Source organism: Chlorocebus sabaeus, chromosome 3 (genome assembly GCF_047675955.1).
Source record: "Chlorocebus sabaeus isolate Y175 chromosome 3, mChlSab1.0.hap1, whole genome shotgun sequence".
In the NCBI taxonomy this organism is placed as follows: Eukaryota; Metazoa; Chordata; class Mammalia; order Primates; family Cercopithecidae; genus Chlorocebus; species Chlorocebus sabaeus.
The window spans coordinates 52122379-52141415 of record NC_132906.1 but is presented as its reverse complement, the minus strand read 5'-3'; the positions used below and the strand labels follow the sequence as shown (position 1 = coordinate 52141415).

General features: G+C 35.8%; 1 protein-coding gene across 2 annotated transcripts in view; it reads left to right on the top strand.

The window, feature by feature from the left end:
- KLHL1 (kelch like family member 1) overlaps window positions 1-19037 on the top strand; it is a 790359-nt gene that overhangs the window by 343898 nt on the left and 427424 nt on the right. The window contains exon 1 of one of the 2 annotated variants that reach the window (XM_007960556.3): window positions 5142-7453. The exons of the other annotated variant lie outside the window; for it this stretch is intronic. Within the exon in view, the coding sequence (XP_007958747.3) occupies window positions 6957-7453 (497 nt within the window). The 5' untranslated portion in view covers window positions 5142-6956. Of the gene's footprint in view, window positions 1-5141; window positions 7454-19037 lie in introns of those variants that run through there. 2 annotated transcript variants of the gene reach the window in all.

Genomic DNA, 19037 nt, shown 5'->3' with positions numbered 1-19037 from the left:
GATCATACCACTGCACTCCAGCCTAGGTGACAGAGTGAGACTCCATCTCAAAAAAAAAAAAAATCCCAGCACTTTGGGAGGCCGAGACGGGCGGATCACGAGGTCAGGAGATCGAGACCATCCTGGCCAACACGGTGAAACTCCGTCTCTACTAAAAATACAAAAAAAAAAAATAGCCGGGCGAGGTGGCGGGCGCCTGTAGTCCCAGCTACTCGGGAGGCTGAGGCAGGAGAATGGCGGGAACCCGGGAGGCGGAGCTTGCAGTGAGCTGAGATCCGGCCACTGCACTCCAGTCCGGGCTACAGAGCAAGACTCCGTCTCAAAAAAAAAAAAAAAAAAAAAAAAAAAAAAGTCTTGTGGAATTAAAACCTTAGCCTATGGGATCTGGCACAAATTCCAGGTAAGCAGTGTCACAACTGAATTGCATTATAGGACACTGAGCTCGTGTGGGGGAACTGGTTAGTGTGGAAGAAACGTACACACATACATCCAGTCACACAAGTGTCCTGTGTTGTGTGTTGAGAATATAGCAGGTGAAAAAAGCTTGTTCATTTTCTCCTACTATACACTCCCCCTCTCCCACCATGTGCTAGACTGCCATTGAACCAAATGAAGACTCTTTTCTCACCAAGAAAAAATGTCATTAGTTTTAATTAATCATACACAGAACTATCGCTGCATCCTTCCTATCCCAAGAACAAGCTTTCAATCCTCAATCAGAATGCCCACCATGAAATGCCTTTTTTAAAAGCGGAAACCCATGACATTCCCTCTCCTCTAACTACTCAGTGAAATTCTTCACGGGTATGTTCTTAAGGGTGGCATATAAATGAACCCAGACCTAAGAAAAAAAGTTTTGTTTTATACCGGCTTCAGTTGCTTTTGTGGTACCTTTGACATCTGTGTTTAGGATACTAATTTAATTCTTTATTCATTTAGACCTGAAAATAAACTAATCAGAATAAAGCTGACTTAATCTTAAGCTAAATGTTTTATCAAATATTAACTCCTCTGATTACGAAATTGTTATTGTCATCTTTCTTTTACAATTGCTTAGAATAACTGTCCCATCTTTGATATTTTTAAGTCATAACAAATTCAAAAACAGGATTTTTCCCTTTATTTATCTTCCTTTTACTTTTTGTGCTCATGACTACAATGTCTGTACTCTTCAGACAAGGCTTGTTTTTGTGTTTTGCTGTTGTTGTTTGAGTTTTTAAAAAATCCTTTGACAAAACCTTTGTTTCATCCTCCACTGCATAGTGTACGTATCATGAATGTATCCAACTGAGCTTGATTACATGAAACAAAGCCTCTAGAACTTGGGAAGTACTTTCTTTTCTACTTACCCCACTCAAAAAAAAAAAAAAAAAGAAAGAAAAGAAATTGGAGTAATTTTTTTAATGGACTTACTGTGGGCTTGCTGAGGACTGTGTGAGAATGTGGTAAATAAACCAAGGATTTAAGTGAAAAAAAAAAAAAAAAATGTATCATAAGTCCCTCAGCAGTGTGATTAACCAGACAGGACCCAATACAAAAGTGAAAATAACGGATGTTCACAAACCACTGTCAATATTCTGCACAGAGTTTGGGGAAGTAAAAAGATACACCAATAAAACTGGGCTCATCATTAATAGAAATTCATTGTTTTAATGTCATTTTGAATTCACATACTAATGAAATTAACTCAACAATTTATGTAAGAATTCCTTAACTATACACACATATTGCCAGATCTAAATCAAAAGGTCAAATAAACCAAGGAGGTTGAGTGGATTAAAATGGCCCCTGGGGATCAATGAATACCTACAATTGTTTATTAAGCAGTCACTTAATTGCTGCTTAAGTAAAGTATACCTATACTGTAATGAAGATTAATAGACCCTGAATGGTTATGTGTATTTCTTTTAAGAGGTAGGAAACCTTGATTATGCATGAGATAACTTAACATTAGTGCTATATGGTATTAAGTTTCAATCATTTTGGGGAAAAAAAAGTCACTGCAAAACATTTTTTATTTAATGTATACATAGAAAATTCTATATAATTATTTTAAATGATATTCTTTAATTTTAAATAATATTTGTATTAATGTATGATATGGTTTGGCTCTGTGTCCCTACCCAAATCTCATGTCAAATTGCAATCCCGGGTGCTGGAGGAGGAGCCTGGTGTGAGGTGACTGAATCATGAGGGTGGACATCCATCTTTTTGTCCTCATGGTAGAATTCTCATGAGATCTTATTGTTTGAAAGTGTGTGGCACCTTTATATTAGCTCTCTCTTCTTCCTGCTCCAACCATATAGGACATGTGTGCTTCCCCTTGCCTTCTGCCATGATTATAAGGTTCCTGAGACCTCCCCAGAAGCAGAAGCCTGTATACCCTGAAGAACTGTGAGCTGATTAAACTTATTTTCTTTATAAATTACCCAGTACAAAAATGGACTAACAAAATGTGCATGGATACATCTTATTAAAATTAATCAAAGACAAAAATCACAGGAGCCATTTAAGGCATTAACTTTCAAATTTGAGCATAATTAGCTATTCAAATGCTTTTGTTGAGTATTATCATGTATACGCAAATTCCTGGATGTTGTAGAAGGCTTGCTAAAAAGATACAAAAAATCAAAATCACTTTTCCTAGAAAAGTGTACATTTAATTTCATTCGCTTAGAAAATAGTCACTAAAAGTGAGAAACTTTCAGTCTAGAAAATTCTTGAATGGTATGAAGTTTTGTCCATTCCAAAACTCATGTTGAAATTTAATCTCTGTTGTGGTAGTATTGAGAGGGGGGGCATTTAGGAGGTGATTGGGTCTTGAGGGCAGAACCTCATGAATTAATAAATTAATGGGTTATCATGGAAGTGGGATTAGTGGCTTTTTAAGAAAAGGAAGAGGGACCTGAGATAGCATGCTTAACCCCATTGCTATGTGATGTCTGTGCAGCTCCTGGACTCTGCAGAGAGTTCTGCACCAGCAAGAAGACCTTCACCAGATGCAGTCCCTAGACCTCAGGCTTCTCAGCCTCCATAACTATAATAAATACATTTCTTTTCTTTATAAATTACCCACCTTCTGGTATTCTATTACAAGTAACAGATAATGGACTAAAACAGATCTAAAGCCGATTTTGCTTATTGTTTAAATATTTGAGTTGTAGAAACTTTCAGTGTGATATATTTTACACCATGCTTGACTTAATAATTATGCAGAGATTTTTGTATTTGGGTATTACAGTAAATACTTGAATATTCTACAGATTTTCTGTATCCTGAATAATCTTTTTTGCTTACACACTTTCAGGAAACTATGGCAACCATATGGATATTCATTTGAAAGACTGATTGATTCGACTGACAGTTCAATTTAATTCAATAGTGTTAGAATAATTAAATAGTTTCTGTCTTTAAAACAAAGTGTGTTTGTTAGGATTGTTAAAAGTGGTCTTTACTATGTCAATGTCTTCTTGCCTATAAGCTTGGTTATCTTAAATCTTAATTTAATTGACTCACAAGTCAATTATTAATTGTGGCTGGTTAAACAATCCTCTTTCGTGAGTTCTTCCAGCAAGCTGCATGTAACCAGTTCCTTCGTATTTGTTACTAGTTTGCACTGGACCTAAGTGATCAATCAAAGTTTTTTATTTTTGAATAACAGATTAACAAATTAATTAGTGTAGTATTTTACAAAGTATATTTTTCAAGGATTTTATCTAATATGCCAAGTTAAGCCTTAATTCCAAACAAATTATTTTCCTTCCTCCTTTCCTCCCTCTTTCTGTCTTTCCCTCTCTTGCAATCTCTCCCTCTTTCTTTTTTCTCCTTCTCTTCTCATCCTTCTCACTTTCCTCTCTTTCTCCCATTTTTAAAACATTTTATTTTCTCCTTCATTTTCTACATTACTGTAGTACGGTAACAATCAAGTGAAAATAATATAATCATCTTTGTCAATCATTTCAGTTTAACATTACTTCATGAATAGTTTATTTCTTAAATTTGAAATATTTTCATTTGATAATTAAATTGAATTTTCCCAAGAAGAGTGATTTTTTCAAACTTATATATTGTATGCAGATTGACAAATATAGAAAGGTACCTATATTTACATAATAGGTTATGGCAGTGCTTTAAACCTACTAAATATTACTACAAGACTAACAAATAGTCATCATTCATTATCTGCTAAATGTGACAATATTTTTAATTCAAGTTTCTTTATACCACAAATTAATTTTACATGTCCTTTGGGTTATATAAAATATTGTCCTCTAAACATATAACTTTTAACTGTGGAATATTCTTGTTAGTATTGCAGAGAAAAAGGAACTGCAAAATTAAATTTTAGAATAACAGAAAATAAATTTTATAGTACAGATTTTGAATGGTGATGGATATTAACTAATGAAAAATATAGAAAGAGACTTGAATTATTTTATATTATTTTAAATAAACCAAGTGAGATAATCCATGAAGCACTGATTTCTATATAAATTAATTACATGCACTTCAACTTTCAACATTACTTCTGATGGAAAGTGTCCTCTGTCCTTTGTGATGTGTAATTTCATATACTATTTTCTTCCCTATTGGAAATACTTACTTGATTCCATTGTTGGATAAAAATGATCTGTCACCAACATTGGCTTTAAAGGGGTTTTGCTTAATAAACGAAAAACAAACAAAAATGACTGAATACTGAGAGAAAAATCAAGGCACAAGGGATTGCAGTCCAGCTGCTGTGGCATAAATCAATATTTAAAAAGCACTATAGTAATTTTTTTCCACTAAAAATAGGTCTTTTGTGCACTTAATTTCTTATTTTATTAAAGTCTTCAACTTTGTCTAAGGACTCCAAATTTAGCTTTGGTTTCTGGTTGTGTTTACAGTTCAACCTTGGGGGTAACTGAGCAGTAGTGTAACTGCACTTCAGTGGTTAATTCCTATGCTCTGTTGGGGGTTACCAAAACTGTGAATTTCATGACTGGACAACAACCATATTCCTGGTTGAGTTAGGGAACACGTTGCATCTCTGGTCCCCTTGTCTTCAACAAAGATTACCAGGTTCTATTTTATTTTTTATTTTTATTTTTATTTTTATTTTTATTTTATTTTATTTTATTTTTTGAGACGGAGTCTCGCTCTGCCACCCAGGCTGGAGTGCAGTGGCGCACAGTCTCTGCTCACTGCAAGCTCTGCCTGCCGGGTTCACGCCATTCTCCTGCCTCAGCCTCCCAAGTAGCTGGGATTACAGGCGCCCGCCACCATGCCCAGCTAATTTTTTGTATTTTTTTTTTTTTTTTTTTTTTTTTTGTAGAGACGGGATTTCACCATGTTAGCCAGGATGACCAGGTTCTATTTTAATGGCTCATTAAAGGAAAGGTTAAAATATTCCAATTAGTCATGTCCTGAAAGTGATTGCAATCATCACCATTCTAAATATAGATACGAGGAAAAAACACATCTTCTCCAAACACCCATTTGCAAGATAGTAAGTAGACTTTGGCTATTCTCATTTATTGCCTAAACTCTTCCATGCATAGTATACAATAATCTATGTACTAGAAGGTTATGCCTTGAAATTATCTTTTATCATTTTATTCCATTCTTGATTTACACTGATAACAGCTTTCATTCCGAGGCTACACACCAAATGCACTGATTTCGCAAACCCCGTCTCCCGTGTTCAGATGTCCATCTTCAAATTTCTACCGTGTGCCTCTGGCCCCAGGGGTGAAGCACTGCCTGGGTGCATTAATAGCAGAATCACAATGTAAGTGTCAGGATGGTGGCATCATCACATTTTGACGCCAGCATCCCTGTTTCTTCAGTGTCTCACTACAGAGAAACTAAGGCTAAAGGTTAAAAGATACGGTTTATTAAATAATTCAAGCCATTAACCTGCAACCTGCAAACTGATGGCAGCCTATTAAGTTTACACTGCCATGATTCATGCGTAGTGTTTACTGATGCAAAAGCATAATGCCTGTTTTCTTTCCTTGTATTGCTACACAGTAATGTAGTGAGGAAGGAGGGTGGAAAAAGGTGACAAGACCCACGCAAGGGGACAATAAGAGCAGCAGTCTCACTTGCATAAAGAAGATTGAAGCCTTCCCTCCCTCCCTCCATCTCTCCGTATAGGCCCCAGTGCACATCTGCGTCACTTACGGGGGAGGAGGAGGCTCTGAGGCAGAGAGAAAATTGTACTGTGAGGACCTTGACAGCTTCACAGGCGGGCTTTTTCTTTTGCCTCCCTATATGCGTTAGAATATCTATTTTTCTCTTTTACCAACTGACTATATAAAACCACCTCTTCTAGCATTGCAGAAAGCAATTGACTTTCTCAGAGCCACCCGGCAGGCTATCAGGGCATCCTCGAAAAGGCCAGGGACAGGGGCGCAGGTGTACCAAGAGAGCTGGCGAGGGGTACGCTTCCTCGAGACTTGGGTCTCTTCTCTCTGCGCTCTCCAGACACTGAACTCTGAGCTGCAAGGACAAGAACGCCACCACCTTCCCTACTAAGGCTCTGCCACAAGCGCATTCCAGAGAGGTGTATCCATCTGCAGCCGCCTCCGGAGCTTCGGAGCGCTCAGACCTCCCTCCCTCACGCATCTCCAGCCTAAGGGTTGTCCCATCTCGCCATAACCACGGGGCTCCCGCGCGGGCATCGAGGATTCTCAGCCTTTGGCGTCCCAGTCCTGCCTCTGCTCCTGCCTGGTGGTGTCCCCACGCCCAGGTCCTGTGGACCCAACCGAGGCTGAACCGCGCGGCTTTGCCGTCCGCGCTCCAGCCTTCGTCTGACAGGGCGCGCAGCCCGCCTCGCGTCTTCTGGCTTTAGGGGTGCAGAGGGCGCATCCCGCTTCTTCCTCCGCCCCCGGGCTCCGCTGGCCTACCCCACCTGCTGACCAGCCTACTCCTGCGTGAGCTGCTAGCCTTTTGGCTTCTGTGCGTAAAGCATGTCAGGCTCTGGGCGAAAAGACTTCGATGTGAAGCACATTCTGCGACTCCGCTGGAAACTCTTCAGCCACCCGTCACCGTCCACCGGCAGCCCGGCGGGGGGAGGCTGCCTGCAACAGGATGGCAGTGGCAGCTTTGAGCATTGGGGACCCAGCCAGAGCCGCCTGCTCAAAAGCCAAGAGAGAAGCGGTGTGAGCACTTTCTGGAAGAAACCTTCCTCCTCTTCCTCTTCGTCGTCCTCTCCGTCCTCTTCCTCCTCTTCCTTCAATCCGCTGAATGGCACCCTGCTTCCAGTTGCCACGAGGCTGCAGCAAGGGGCTCCTGGACAGGGCACCCAGCAGCCAGCCAGGACTCTCTTCTATGTGGAATCCCTAGAGGAGGAGGTGGTGCCAGGCATGGACTTTCCTGGACCACACGACAAAGGGCTGGTTCTGCAAGAGCTCAAAGTGGAACCAGACAGCTCGAGCCAGGCAACAGGTGAAGGATGTGGACACAGGTACAGTAAGTCCCCATGAGGCTTCCAAGCGTCTTTCAATTTCCACTCATTTCACAGCGTGTGCTCTGTGGTTACTAAGTCTAAAATGTTTCAGGTTGAAAATGTGCGTTAAGAGATGCCAGCCTGGTTTTGATTACTCAAGTTCTAATTTCATTACAAGTTTGCTCATTAATTTCTATTGGTTCAGACACATCATTTTTCTTTTTGGAAGTTTTCAAAGTTATAGCCACCAATTGAACTTACATTCATTTTTGTAAGTCTTCAAATGGAGTAGTTCTCATATTCCTGAGATTATGGTGTTCTTCTGTCATATACATTATATCAGTTGTTCCGTTATATGGAGGTGAAAATTTGCTTTACACATCATCAGAATGCATCTCATATATTGGCCTGGTAACTGACTTAGCATATTGTCTAAGGTCCCTGTGGTTTGAATCTATTCCAGGAGTAATGAGGTGGACAAAATGAGGCCACTGGACAGCAACATTATTTTACCTGTCTTTTTGCTCCTGAAATGCAGTCGTCTTATTCTCTGTCCCAACTTCTCTTTTGGTCCTTTTCCTTTGTGTTCACTCTTGCCTTGTTCAGAGTAAGTCTTTGAATTAAACTGTTGTGGAGTCCCTTCACATTTAGCTGTTGTGGTTTGTTGGCTCAGTATTGAAATTGTGTCTCCTTGGTAAGCAGCTCAGTATTTATTTCTAGTTTATTTCTAATATTATGCTTCTTTGTGTAGAGTTCTGCTACTTTAAAGACTTATAGAAAATCCTTCACAGACATAAAACTCCCGAGTTTTACATTTTGAGAGAATTGACTCATTAGTATTCTAAACCACATCATTGCTAGTTTTGGAATATAGTCAGGATATGAAATGATTTGCATTTAGATTCATGTGATATCAGAATACATTATTAAAGAAGAACTACAGGAGAAACATAGAAAAATGATAATGAATATATTAAGACATTTTAGTTACTACACAATAACAAATTAGTAACAGAATCATCTTTTTAAAACTTTTGGTTGATTGAATCAGTTTCTTATAAATTTGATTAAGTAGCAAAAAGAATAGATAAAATTATATATGTATAACCTATATGTGTATATATATGTGTGTATGTATATATATGTGCTCCCTAATTATGCTGACATATGTGGTTATAGGTTTAAAAATATCCTTAATTTTTTTCAATTATATGCATTATATATATTTTAGTTTTAATTTCAGAGATTGAACATATTCTAATATTATATTAAGACATGTACTATAATGTAAGATAATTTTAATAAGGGAGAAGTACAATCTGGAATGACCAATTATGTCAATGGTTTTTCTATATATAGGAGACCTAAATATTAGTTTATCTATTATTCCATTAAGTGAAATATTTTATGAAAAATAATTGCAACTTTAGGTACTATGAATTCTATGAAGTGATTAAATGTTACCAAAAGTTATTTAATATAGTAGTTACTTAAGATTTTATAATTTAAAAAATAAAATGTACTGAAATGTTTATACCCTTTTGTTGAGTAAATATAAACACTTTTTGTGGGGAATTATCCAGAAACATTAACCAATTCACCTTATATATTTAAAAGGAAACTAGGTTAAGTATTTATCAATTACTATTCTATTATAACTGATAGTTGTTAGACTCTAACAGCTCAAGAAGAAATTTATACATTATGTGTGTTTGTAAATTTTTAAATTCTTAGAATAAGCTCCTAGAAATATTGATGTTTCATATTTTCTTAAAGTTTACTTTGTACCAAATACATTTAAAAATAAACAAGGCATATTCAGAATTAGTAGTTTATAAAGACTTTCATGTAAGTCGGAGTTTTGAAAACATTAATGGAGTAGTGACTTAAGAAATTATAATAAATTAACAAATATAAAACTAGTAACAGAACAAACAGCTTAGGAAAAAAACACCAGACTTAACAAGTTTCTTACTTTTGAAAATACTTTATTATTTTTATTCACAAAGAGTTGTGAGTGATAAGAATTCCTAAATTAACCCACCTACCGACCAAAATCATCTTCAATGTTGGAATCAAATTATCTTATGAGATTTGGCATGTGTAAACTCTTGAAAATCAGGTCCAATTTTATTTTTAGTCTAGTTTCTTACTAGACAAATCAGTTAGCACTGTATGTATTTGATGGATTTATATGTTCCTAAACTTTCATAGAGAATTGGTTCTGTGCTCATGATTGAAAACCACACTAATACAACTAGTAATTCATCATTATCAGTATATAATATTTTAATATGCAGTAAAAGTAGGAGTCACTGCCTAGAAGAGACAGCATTTCCAAAGTAAAATACTGAATGGAAATTTTATTATGGTTTAGAAATTTATGCAAAATAATGAGTAATGTGGATTTATTTTTTTTCTGTGACCGCATATCCAGAAAAGCTACATAGTGTTTAGGATGATCAGCAACAACATAAACTATATGAACTCTGTATGATAATTTTTATCACTTAGGTCATTATTATATCACCAATGATGTCATTTTTAATAATGAGCATTGTGTTTCATAAATTCTGACATTTCTGCTAAGTTAATACTTACATATAAAACATGAGTTGGCCCTTTCTCTGACCTTGTATTTATTCACTGTATTGATCTTCTCTTTATTCATTTAGTTTCATATTAGTTAGAACATTGCTTTAGACAAGTATGACTAGCTCAGTTGAGTAAACTGGTTAGAACAGCAGATGGAGGACATTTGGGGAAAGTTGCTCACAGTCTCAGAATTCTGGAAAGGTCAAATTATCATAGACTTGAAACATAAAGGTAGTGGGAAATATTGTGGTAAACCAAGTCAGGGCCAAAACCCAACCTTTTTCTTACCTTACTAAATTAAATGCTCACTACCTGCATTCCACCCTAAATAAATCTCAGTGCTCTACTAACTTGACCACATAAACAATACTTTTTCTATAATAGTTTACTGGCCTATTAATCATTAATTTCTCTACTTCCCTGTCTAAATGATATGATTTCCTGGATATTCAGATAACCATGTATTTTTGTTTTGGATATTTCTGTTCAAGATTCCATATGTAGTAAACTAAAACACCAAAGAGCAATATTTATATTCTTGCATTTTATAGTGATGTGAGTGGGAGAAGACATGTCATGTTTAACTGCTTGCTTTTTTAGATTCTGAATTCTTACAAAGTGCAGTCATTTTATCCCATGGTTTTAGCTACCATCCATAAACTGTCTTTTCAGATTTGCATCTCTAAATCTAGCCTTCCTCTCCTGAACTGTAGTCTTACACAGCCACCTCTCTTCTTGACCTCTTTGATGGATGTCATAGGGTCCATTCAAATATAACATGTATAAAATTGAGCTTATAGTTCTTATTCTGTCTTGTTCAATTTCCTTCTACTGTATTTCAGAGAATAGCTTTCTACAAATTAGTTTGTGCAAGCCAGAATTCCAGGATCACATTGGTCAATATCTTCTTTCCCCTCAATTTCAATATGCCTCCAATAATTGCTGCTTTTGCTTAGAAAATCTTCCCTATACATGTCCCACATCTCTTCATAGCTATTCTCTGCACCTAATCTAAGCTACTATCTTCTTTCAACTCTAGTTTTGCAACTTCCATCTCTTATCACCTCCCCTCATTATCTTTGCCTCCTCAAGTCCATCCTCTACACTGAAGTGGATAAAAATTCAGAATGGTGAACTATTTTTCCACATCCCTCACTCCCTCATTCTGCTTTTTCTCCACCAAAGGATTTTCAACACGCCTTGACAACAGTTTATACTATGGACACCATCTGATTACAATCTTTACCATGGATTACCTGGTTCTGAATGACCTGTCCTTTGTCTGCTAGGTAGGCCATTCACTTACCAACCTTCCCCTTACCCTCTGTTTTCCAGACTTAATATCCTTCCCTATAATTTTTCACTGCCTCTGGAACTCACAAAGTTGTTTCCCCTCTTTGCATAGAGACTATCCTTTCCTTAACTGCTCCCTTCCTGAGTGCGTCCATATTCATCACAGAGATGTCATGCATAAACGTGCTGTACCTTTCCCAGGAAAGGAGTTCTTGATCACCCAAACAAATTCATATCCTGTGTTTTCTCTTCTTAGAAATCTCTTCTCTACTTTTTAAAAATTTTCTTATTGAAGCTTGTAACCATATATTAGTATCTATGTTGATTTTGTCTGTAAGTGAATTTCCAAGTGGAGAGGAGTATGTCTGTTTTACTCATCATTCTACCCCTATCATGGAGCAGGTAGTTACTCAATAAATACTGTCAAATGAATAAATATTTGATATAATCATATTGAGTGGCATTGATTAAGAACTTGCTTTTTGCCAGTTAGCATGTTGAATATTTATATGCGTAAGTTAAAATTCATAACATCTTATAATCCTGCTACATTTATGTATGTCCCTGGTATAATGATTACAAAAATAAGATGACTGAAATGTAAAGACGGTAAGTAATTTTCCTAGAATCACAGACTTCTTAGTAACAGGGCGGGACTTTAACCCTTTCTATTTGACTCCAGATACCATATTGGCCATTGTGCTGAATCTTATTTCTCTATGCTTAGACAAACAAACAGAACTAAAGAAAAGAGGCAGTATCTGAGGTTATGGAGAAATAATTTTCTTTTTCCCTTGATGGAGATTATGTTTGAATGTTTAAATAGACTTCTTAAAATGACAGTCATAGAAAAATTCTAGGTAAGTCTCACTCAAAGATGACTTCTTAGCCCAAGTTAGAAAACACTTTATTATTTTCTAAATTATAGTTCATTTAGTGTATTTTATGTTATAATTAATAAACAATACGCAAATATAACCTAGAAATGGAAAGAAATAATTATTTTGGAGACCAAATTAGAGCTTTAGGATAGAAAATGTGCTTATGAAGGTTGGAACCATTGATAAAGTATTGTCAGTGAAAGAGAGCTTGCACCATTAAAATCTCATGGAGGTTAGTGGGACATGTACCAGGCACTTGTTTAAAATAATAATCATCTCTGCTTCAGTCAAGGGGAAAACCAACTTTGAAAATTATAAAGGACTATTTTCTCAGGAATGTGGTTCTCAAAATGTACTTTTATGAAATTAAAGTGAAATAATATTCATCTTCTTTACCACCCCAAATTTTAGAGTGAAAAATAATATAATGGAACAATCTTACTACATTTTACTTTTTTTTTTTCCTAATTTATCCTAGGTTTCTGTGTCATATAGTTTACTATTATTTAAACCAAAACTAGCAAAAATAAGACCTTATTTGAGAAACCTTATTTTATCTATGTTAGGATGAATTTACAAATGCTACATGGTATTCTACCCAGGAGCCCACAATGTCTAGGCACCCCACTCTCTGACCAAGTGTGCTTTAGAGGAACTAAAACGATCACAAAAAATAGAGCTATTCGCCGGGCATTGTGGCTCACGTCTGTAATCCCAGAACTTTGGGAGGCCGACGTGGGTGAATCGCCTGAGGTCAGGAGTTCAAGACCAGCCTGCCCAATATGGTGAAACCCTGTCTCTACTAAAAAATACAAAAATTAGCCAGGCGTGGTGGCAGCCACCTGCAATCCTAGCTCCTTGGGAGGCTGAGGCAGGAGAATTGCTTGAACCCTGGAGGTGGATGTTGCAGTGAGCCGAATCCTGGAGGTGGATGTTGCATCACACCACTGCACTCCAGCCTGGGGGACAAGAGGGAGACTTCATCTCAAAAAAAAAAAAAAAAAAAAAAAGAAAGTAAAAAATATATATATATAGCTGTTGAGTTGGATTTACAGGTACCCAAAACTCCAGAACTATCTGTGAGAAAGATAGTATAAACCTTGTATAAACTATACTTTATACTATGCTGTACTTATATATGAATATAAGTACAAGATGCAGTAGGAATTTTAAATGAAACATGCAAGTTGAAGGACAATACTGTATTTTTTCTTCTATAAATGTTTAATGAATATTTTGTAAACCATATGATTAGCCTTTCTATGGTACTATTTCAAATTGTTTAGAAAAATAAAGAAAGCCTACATATCTAATCAAAATTGGCATCTGGCTAACATAGAATATAATACTTATCAGATATTTGTGTTTGTTGGTTTCTTTTTACGAGTCTCCAAATATAACTTATGTATCCTCAGATATTATGCTTCTCATGACTACATGTTAAGTCAAATTTTGATTATTTTTGACCAAGAACTCTTATAGAATATACAGAAAACTGTTATCTGTGACATGTGTTGGAATTAAATCAAGTTTCTGAGCATAAAAATGGGCAGCATTTTAATCAGAGTCTCAATGTCATGACCAATACATCACATTATTGATTTTATTGTACCATCTAAAATAACTTTAGGTATGTTTGTGGTAGTTGTAAAAAACAAATGGTCTGAAATTTACAGATTGATTTAGGTCAGATAAGGATTAGTTTACTTTTCTTCGTTTAAGATAGTTATTCAAAACTTTAAAGAAAATATCTGATGAAGATGCAGATAATCTGAGCAAAATTAAAGATGGTTTTGAAGATCTTGAAATACAAGTACAGGCAAAAATCCTGTTGTATTAAAAAGGCTAGATGCTAGCTACGTTTGCTGACTTTTCAGGATCTGAAAACAATATAAATGTTAAAGAAAGATCCACAAAGGTCAGCCTCACTAGGGAAAATGATGCACTATGATTGCAGGAGTCCCTGAAAAATAAATTTTGAATGGAGAACCTCTGAGGCAGATCATTTTGACCTAAGATCCTGTCACAGAAATGATGCTTTTTGAGAATAATCTGAGAATATTCAATAATAATGAAAGGTGAAGTCAGTATATATTAATTCTAAATACAATCTTTTTTTTATTATTTAGGTAGTTTTGTCACAATTCTGATAAGGGATGCTTATTGAAACTCTTTCAGTTGTGTTTCATACTATTTTTGTTGCTGATACTGTACCCTGATAGCTTCTCTTGCCATCATTTTTTCTAAGTGTTACATTTGCTCATGTAAACTAGCATTTAATCTTGACTGAAATATGAAGGAATAACTTAAATTATACAATCAGAAAATTGGGATGGTTTATACTACAGGGGAAGGAAAGAATCCAATTATTTTATATTTTTTGAAGAGCTGGATGTCAATATCTCTTTCAAAAAGAAAACATCTGTTTTTGGTTTGTTTGTTTGTTTGGTAGATTCTAATTACATTCAAATGCACAAAGGTCTCTTCAGGTTAGTATTTCCATCTAACAGAGCTTCAGAAAAAATAGAAAAATAGGTTATGAGAGGAAAAGTATCTTTATAATTTTTATATTTAAATTTAAGAATATAAAACATTCTGAGATTCACCTTTGAATTCTACTATTTTTGAAAGTAAATATGTAGTCATTTTCAGTTGTAATAAAATTTAAATAAGATTGCTACTTTTTCAGCCACTTTCCCTTTGATATAGCATTAATAGTATATAACTTAATCAAGCAATTATATAAATTTAATAACCAGACATAAGTCTTTTCGTGATTCACTGATAATTTATAAACATTTATTTGTGTAATTTACTCTTCAAAAGGCATGACATTTTTGTTTGTTTGTTTTTACTATGTGGTAAACATTGTGATAACCACTAAGAAGTTGTATTTACTTTTTATTTTCGTATTTTTTTCTTTTAAATTTTAATTTTAGTTTTGGGGGTAAATGTGCAGTGTGTTACATGAGTAAATTGTGTGTCACAGGCGTTTGGTGTACATATTATTTCAATACTCAGATAATAAGCCTAGTACTCAATAGGTTGTTTTTTTGATTCTCACTATCCTCTGACCCTCCACCCTCAAATGGGCCCCAGTATCTATTGTTCCCATCTTTGGTGTCCACGTGTACTCAGTGTTTAACTCCCAACTGTAAGTGAGAACATGCAGTATTTGGTTTTCTGTTTCTGCATTAATTCACTTAGGATATCGGCCTCTAGTTCCATCCATGTTGCTTCAAAAGACATTATTTCATTTTTTTTTTTAAAGGCTGTGTAGTGTTATATGGTATATATGTACCACATTTTCTTTATCTAGTCCATCACTGATGGGTATCCAGGTTGGTTCCATGTCTTTTTTTTTTTTTTTTTTTTTTTTTGAGACGGAGTCTCGCTCTGTCGCCCAGGCTGGAGTGCGGTGGCGCAATCTCCACTCACTGCAAGCTCCGCCTCCCGGGTTCACGCCATTCTCCTGCCTCAGCCTCCCGTGTGGCTGGGACTACAGACGCCCGCCACCGTGCCCGGCTAATTTTTGTATTTTTAGTAGAGACGGGGTTTCGCCGTGTTAGTCAGGATGGTCTCGATCTCCTGACCTCGTGATCCGCCCATCTCGGCCTCCCAAAGTGCTGGGATTACAGGCGTGAGCCACCGCGCCCGGCCAGTTCCATGTCTTTGCTATCGTGAGTACTACTACAAATAACATGAGTGCATGTGTCTTTATGGTAGAATGATTTATCTTACTGTGGGTATATACCCAATAATGGAGTTGTTTGGTTGAATGGTAGTTCTATGTTAAGTTCTTTGATAAATTGCCAAACTGCTTTCCACAGTGGTTGAACAAATTTACTTTCCCACGTGTAGTGTAAAAGTGTACCATTTTCTTTCCAACCTTGCCAACATCTGTATTTTTTGACATTTTAGTAATAACTATTCTGACTTTTTAACAATGTATATTTTTATTTTTTGTGAATGGAAGGATGTTCTTGATTTGGCTCTCAGCGTGGACATTGTTGGCATATAGGAATGCTAAGCATTTTTGTACATTGTTTCTTTTTATCCTGAAATTTTGCTAAAATTGTTTATCAGATCTAGGAACCTTTGTGCAGAGACTATGGGATTTTCCAGGTATAAAATCATATCATCTGTGAAGAAAGATAGTTTTACTCCTCTTTTCCTATTTGGATGGTTTTTATTTTTTTCTCTTGCCTGATTGCTCTAAGACATCCAGTTCCATGTTGAATAAGAGTGGTGAAAGTTGACTTCCTTGTCTAGTTCTGGTTCCCAAGTGGAATGCTTTTAGCTTTTGCCCGTTCAGTATGGTGTTGGCTATGGGTTCATCATAGCTGTCTCTTATTATTTTGATGTATGTTCCTTTAATGCCTAGTTTGTTAAGGGTTTTAAACATGAAGTGACACTGAATTTTATTGAAAGACTTTTCTTCATTTATTGAGACAATTGTGTGGTTTTTGGTTTTAGTTTTGTGTATGCAATGAATCACATTTTATGATTTGCTTGTATTGAACCAACCTTGCAACCCAGGAATAAAGTATACTTGATGGTGGTACATTAGCTTTTTCATGTGCTGCAGGATTGAGTTTGCTAGTATTTTGTTGAGGATTTTTGCATCCATATTAATCAGGGTTATTGGCCTGAAATTCTCTTTTGCATTGTATCTCTGCCAGGTTTTGGTTTCAGAATGAGGTTGGCCTCCAGTGAGTTAGGGAGAAATTCCTCCTCAGTTTTTTGGAATAGTTCCAGTAGGATTGGTACCAGCTCTTCTTTATATAATACATCTGGTAGAATTTGGCTGTGAATCCATCTGGTCTACGGATTTTTCTCGTTGGCAGGTATTACTGATAAAATTTCAGAACTTATTGGTATGTTCAGGGTTTCAGTTCCTTCCTGGTTCAATCTTTGGAGGTTGTATGATTCCTGGAATTTATCAGTTTCTTCCAGGTTTTCTAGTTTGCGTGCATAGAGCCAATCATAATAGTCTCTCAGGGTATTTTTTGTGTGTGTTTCTATGGGATAGGTGCTAATGTCTCCTTTGTTGTTTCTGATTGTATTTGGATCTTCTCTCTTTTACTTTAATAGTTTAGCTAGTAGTCTATCAAACTGATTTATTCTTTCAAAAAACTAACTTTTGATTTTGGTGATCTTTGTATAGCTTTCTGCTTTCAATTTTGCTCAGTTCAGCTGTGATTTTGTTTACTTCTTTACTTATACTAGCTTTGGGGTTGGTTTACTCTTGATTGTCTGTTCCTCTAGGTGTGATGTTCGTTAGTTAATATGAAATCTTTCTAACTTTTTGATGTGGGCATTTAACACTATGTTTTCTTCTTATCACTATCTTAGCTGTGTCCCAGAGATTCTGGTATGTTTTATTTTTGTGGGTTTTTTTCCCATTATTTTTAATTAATTGTTTGATGTCTGTCTTAATTTCTTTGCTTGACCAAAAGTCATTCAGAAGCAAATTTTGTAACTTCCATGCAATTGAATGGTTTTGAGATCTTCTTAAGTGGTGATTTCTTCTTCTATTTCACTGTGGTCCAGGAATGTCATTGGTATAATGTTGGTTTTTTGTATTTTTTGAGAATTGTTTTATGTCGGAGTATGTGATTGATTATTGATTATGTGCCATGTGCAGATGAGAAGAATATATATTCTGTTGTTGGATTGACTATCCTGCAGAAGTCTGTCAGTCCCATTTAGTTAAGTGTCAAATTTAGGTCCTGAGTATTTTTGTTAGCTTTCTGCCTCAGTGTTCTGCCTCATACTTTCAGTAGTGTGTTGACGTCTCCCACTTTAATTGTGTGGTTATCTAAGTCTCTACACAGTTCTCTAGGAACTTGTTTCATAAATCTGGGTGTTCCAGTATTGAGTACATATATATTTAGGATAGTTAAATGTTCTCATTGACTCAAACCCTTTATCATTATGTGAAGCCCTTCTTTTTTCCTTTTAGATTATTTTTGTTGTTGTTGTTGGTTTTCCATTTGCTTGATAGATTTTTTTTTTTCATCCCTTTACTTTGAACCTATGGCTGTCATTACATGTGTGATGAGTCTCTTGAAGACAGCATAAGGTAGGGTGCTGCTTCTTTATCCAACTTGCCACTCTGTGCTTTTTATGTGGGATGTTTAACACATTTACTTTCAAGGTTAATAATGATATGTATTGATTTGATGCTGTCTTTGTATTATTATCTAGTTATTTTGTTGATCTGATTTGGTAGTTGCTTTATAGTGTCAATGGAAATGTACTAAAGTATGTTTTTGTGGTGACTGGTAATGACTTTTTGTTTCCATGTTTAGCACTTCCTTAAGGACTTTTTGAAAGGCAAGTCTAGTGTTAACAAATTCTCTTAGCATTTACTTGTCTGAAAATGATTTTATTTCTCCTTTGCTTATGAAGCTTACTTTGGCTGGCTGTGGAATTCTTGGTTGAAATTTCTTTCGTTTAAGAATGATGAGTACAGGCCCCCATCTTCTGGCTTGTAGGCATTTTTCTGAAAAATCCACTCTTAGCCTGATGGGATTCCATTTGTAAGTTACATGCCCCTTCTTTCTAGTTACATTTATTCATTTTTCTTTTGTGTCAATCTTAGAGAATCTGATGACTATGTGTCTTGGGAATGATTGTCTTGTATAGTATCTCTCAGGGGTTCTCTGAATTTCCTAAGTTTGAATGTCAGCCTCTCTAGTGAGGCTGGGGAAATTTTTGTAGATAATATCCCCAAATAAGTTTGCAAGTTGCTTTCTCTCTCACACTCTGTTTCAGGGACATTAATGTGTTGTCATTTTGGTCTTGTTGCATAATTTCTCAGAAGTTTT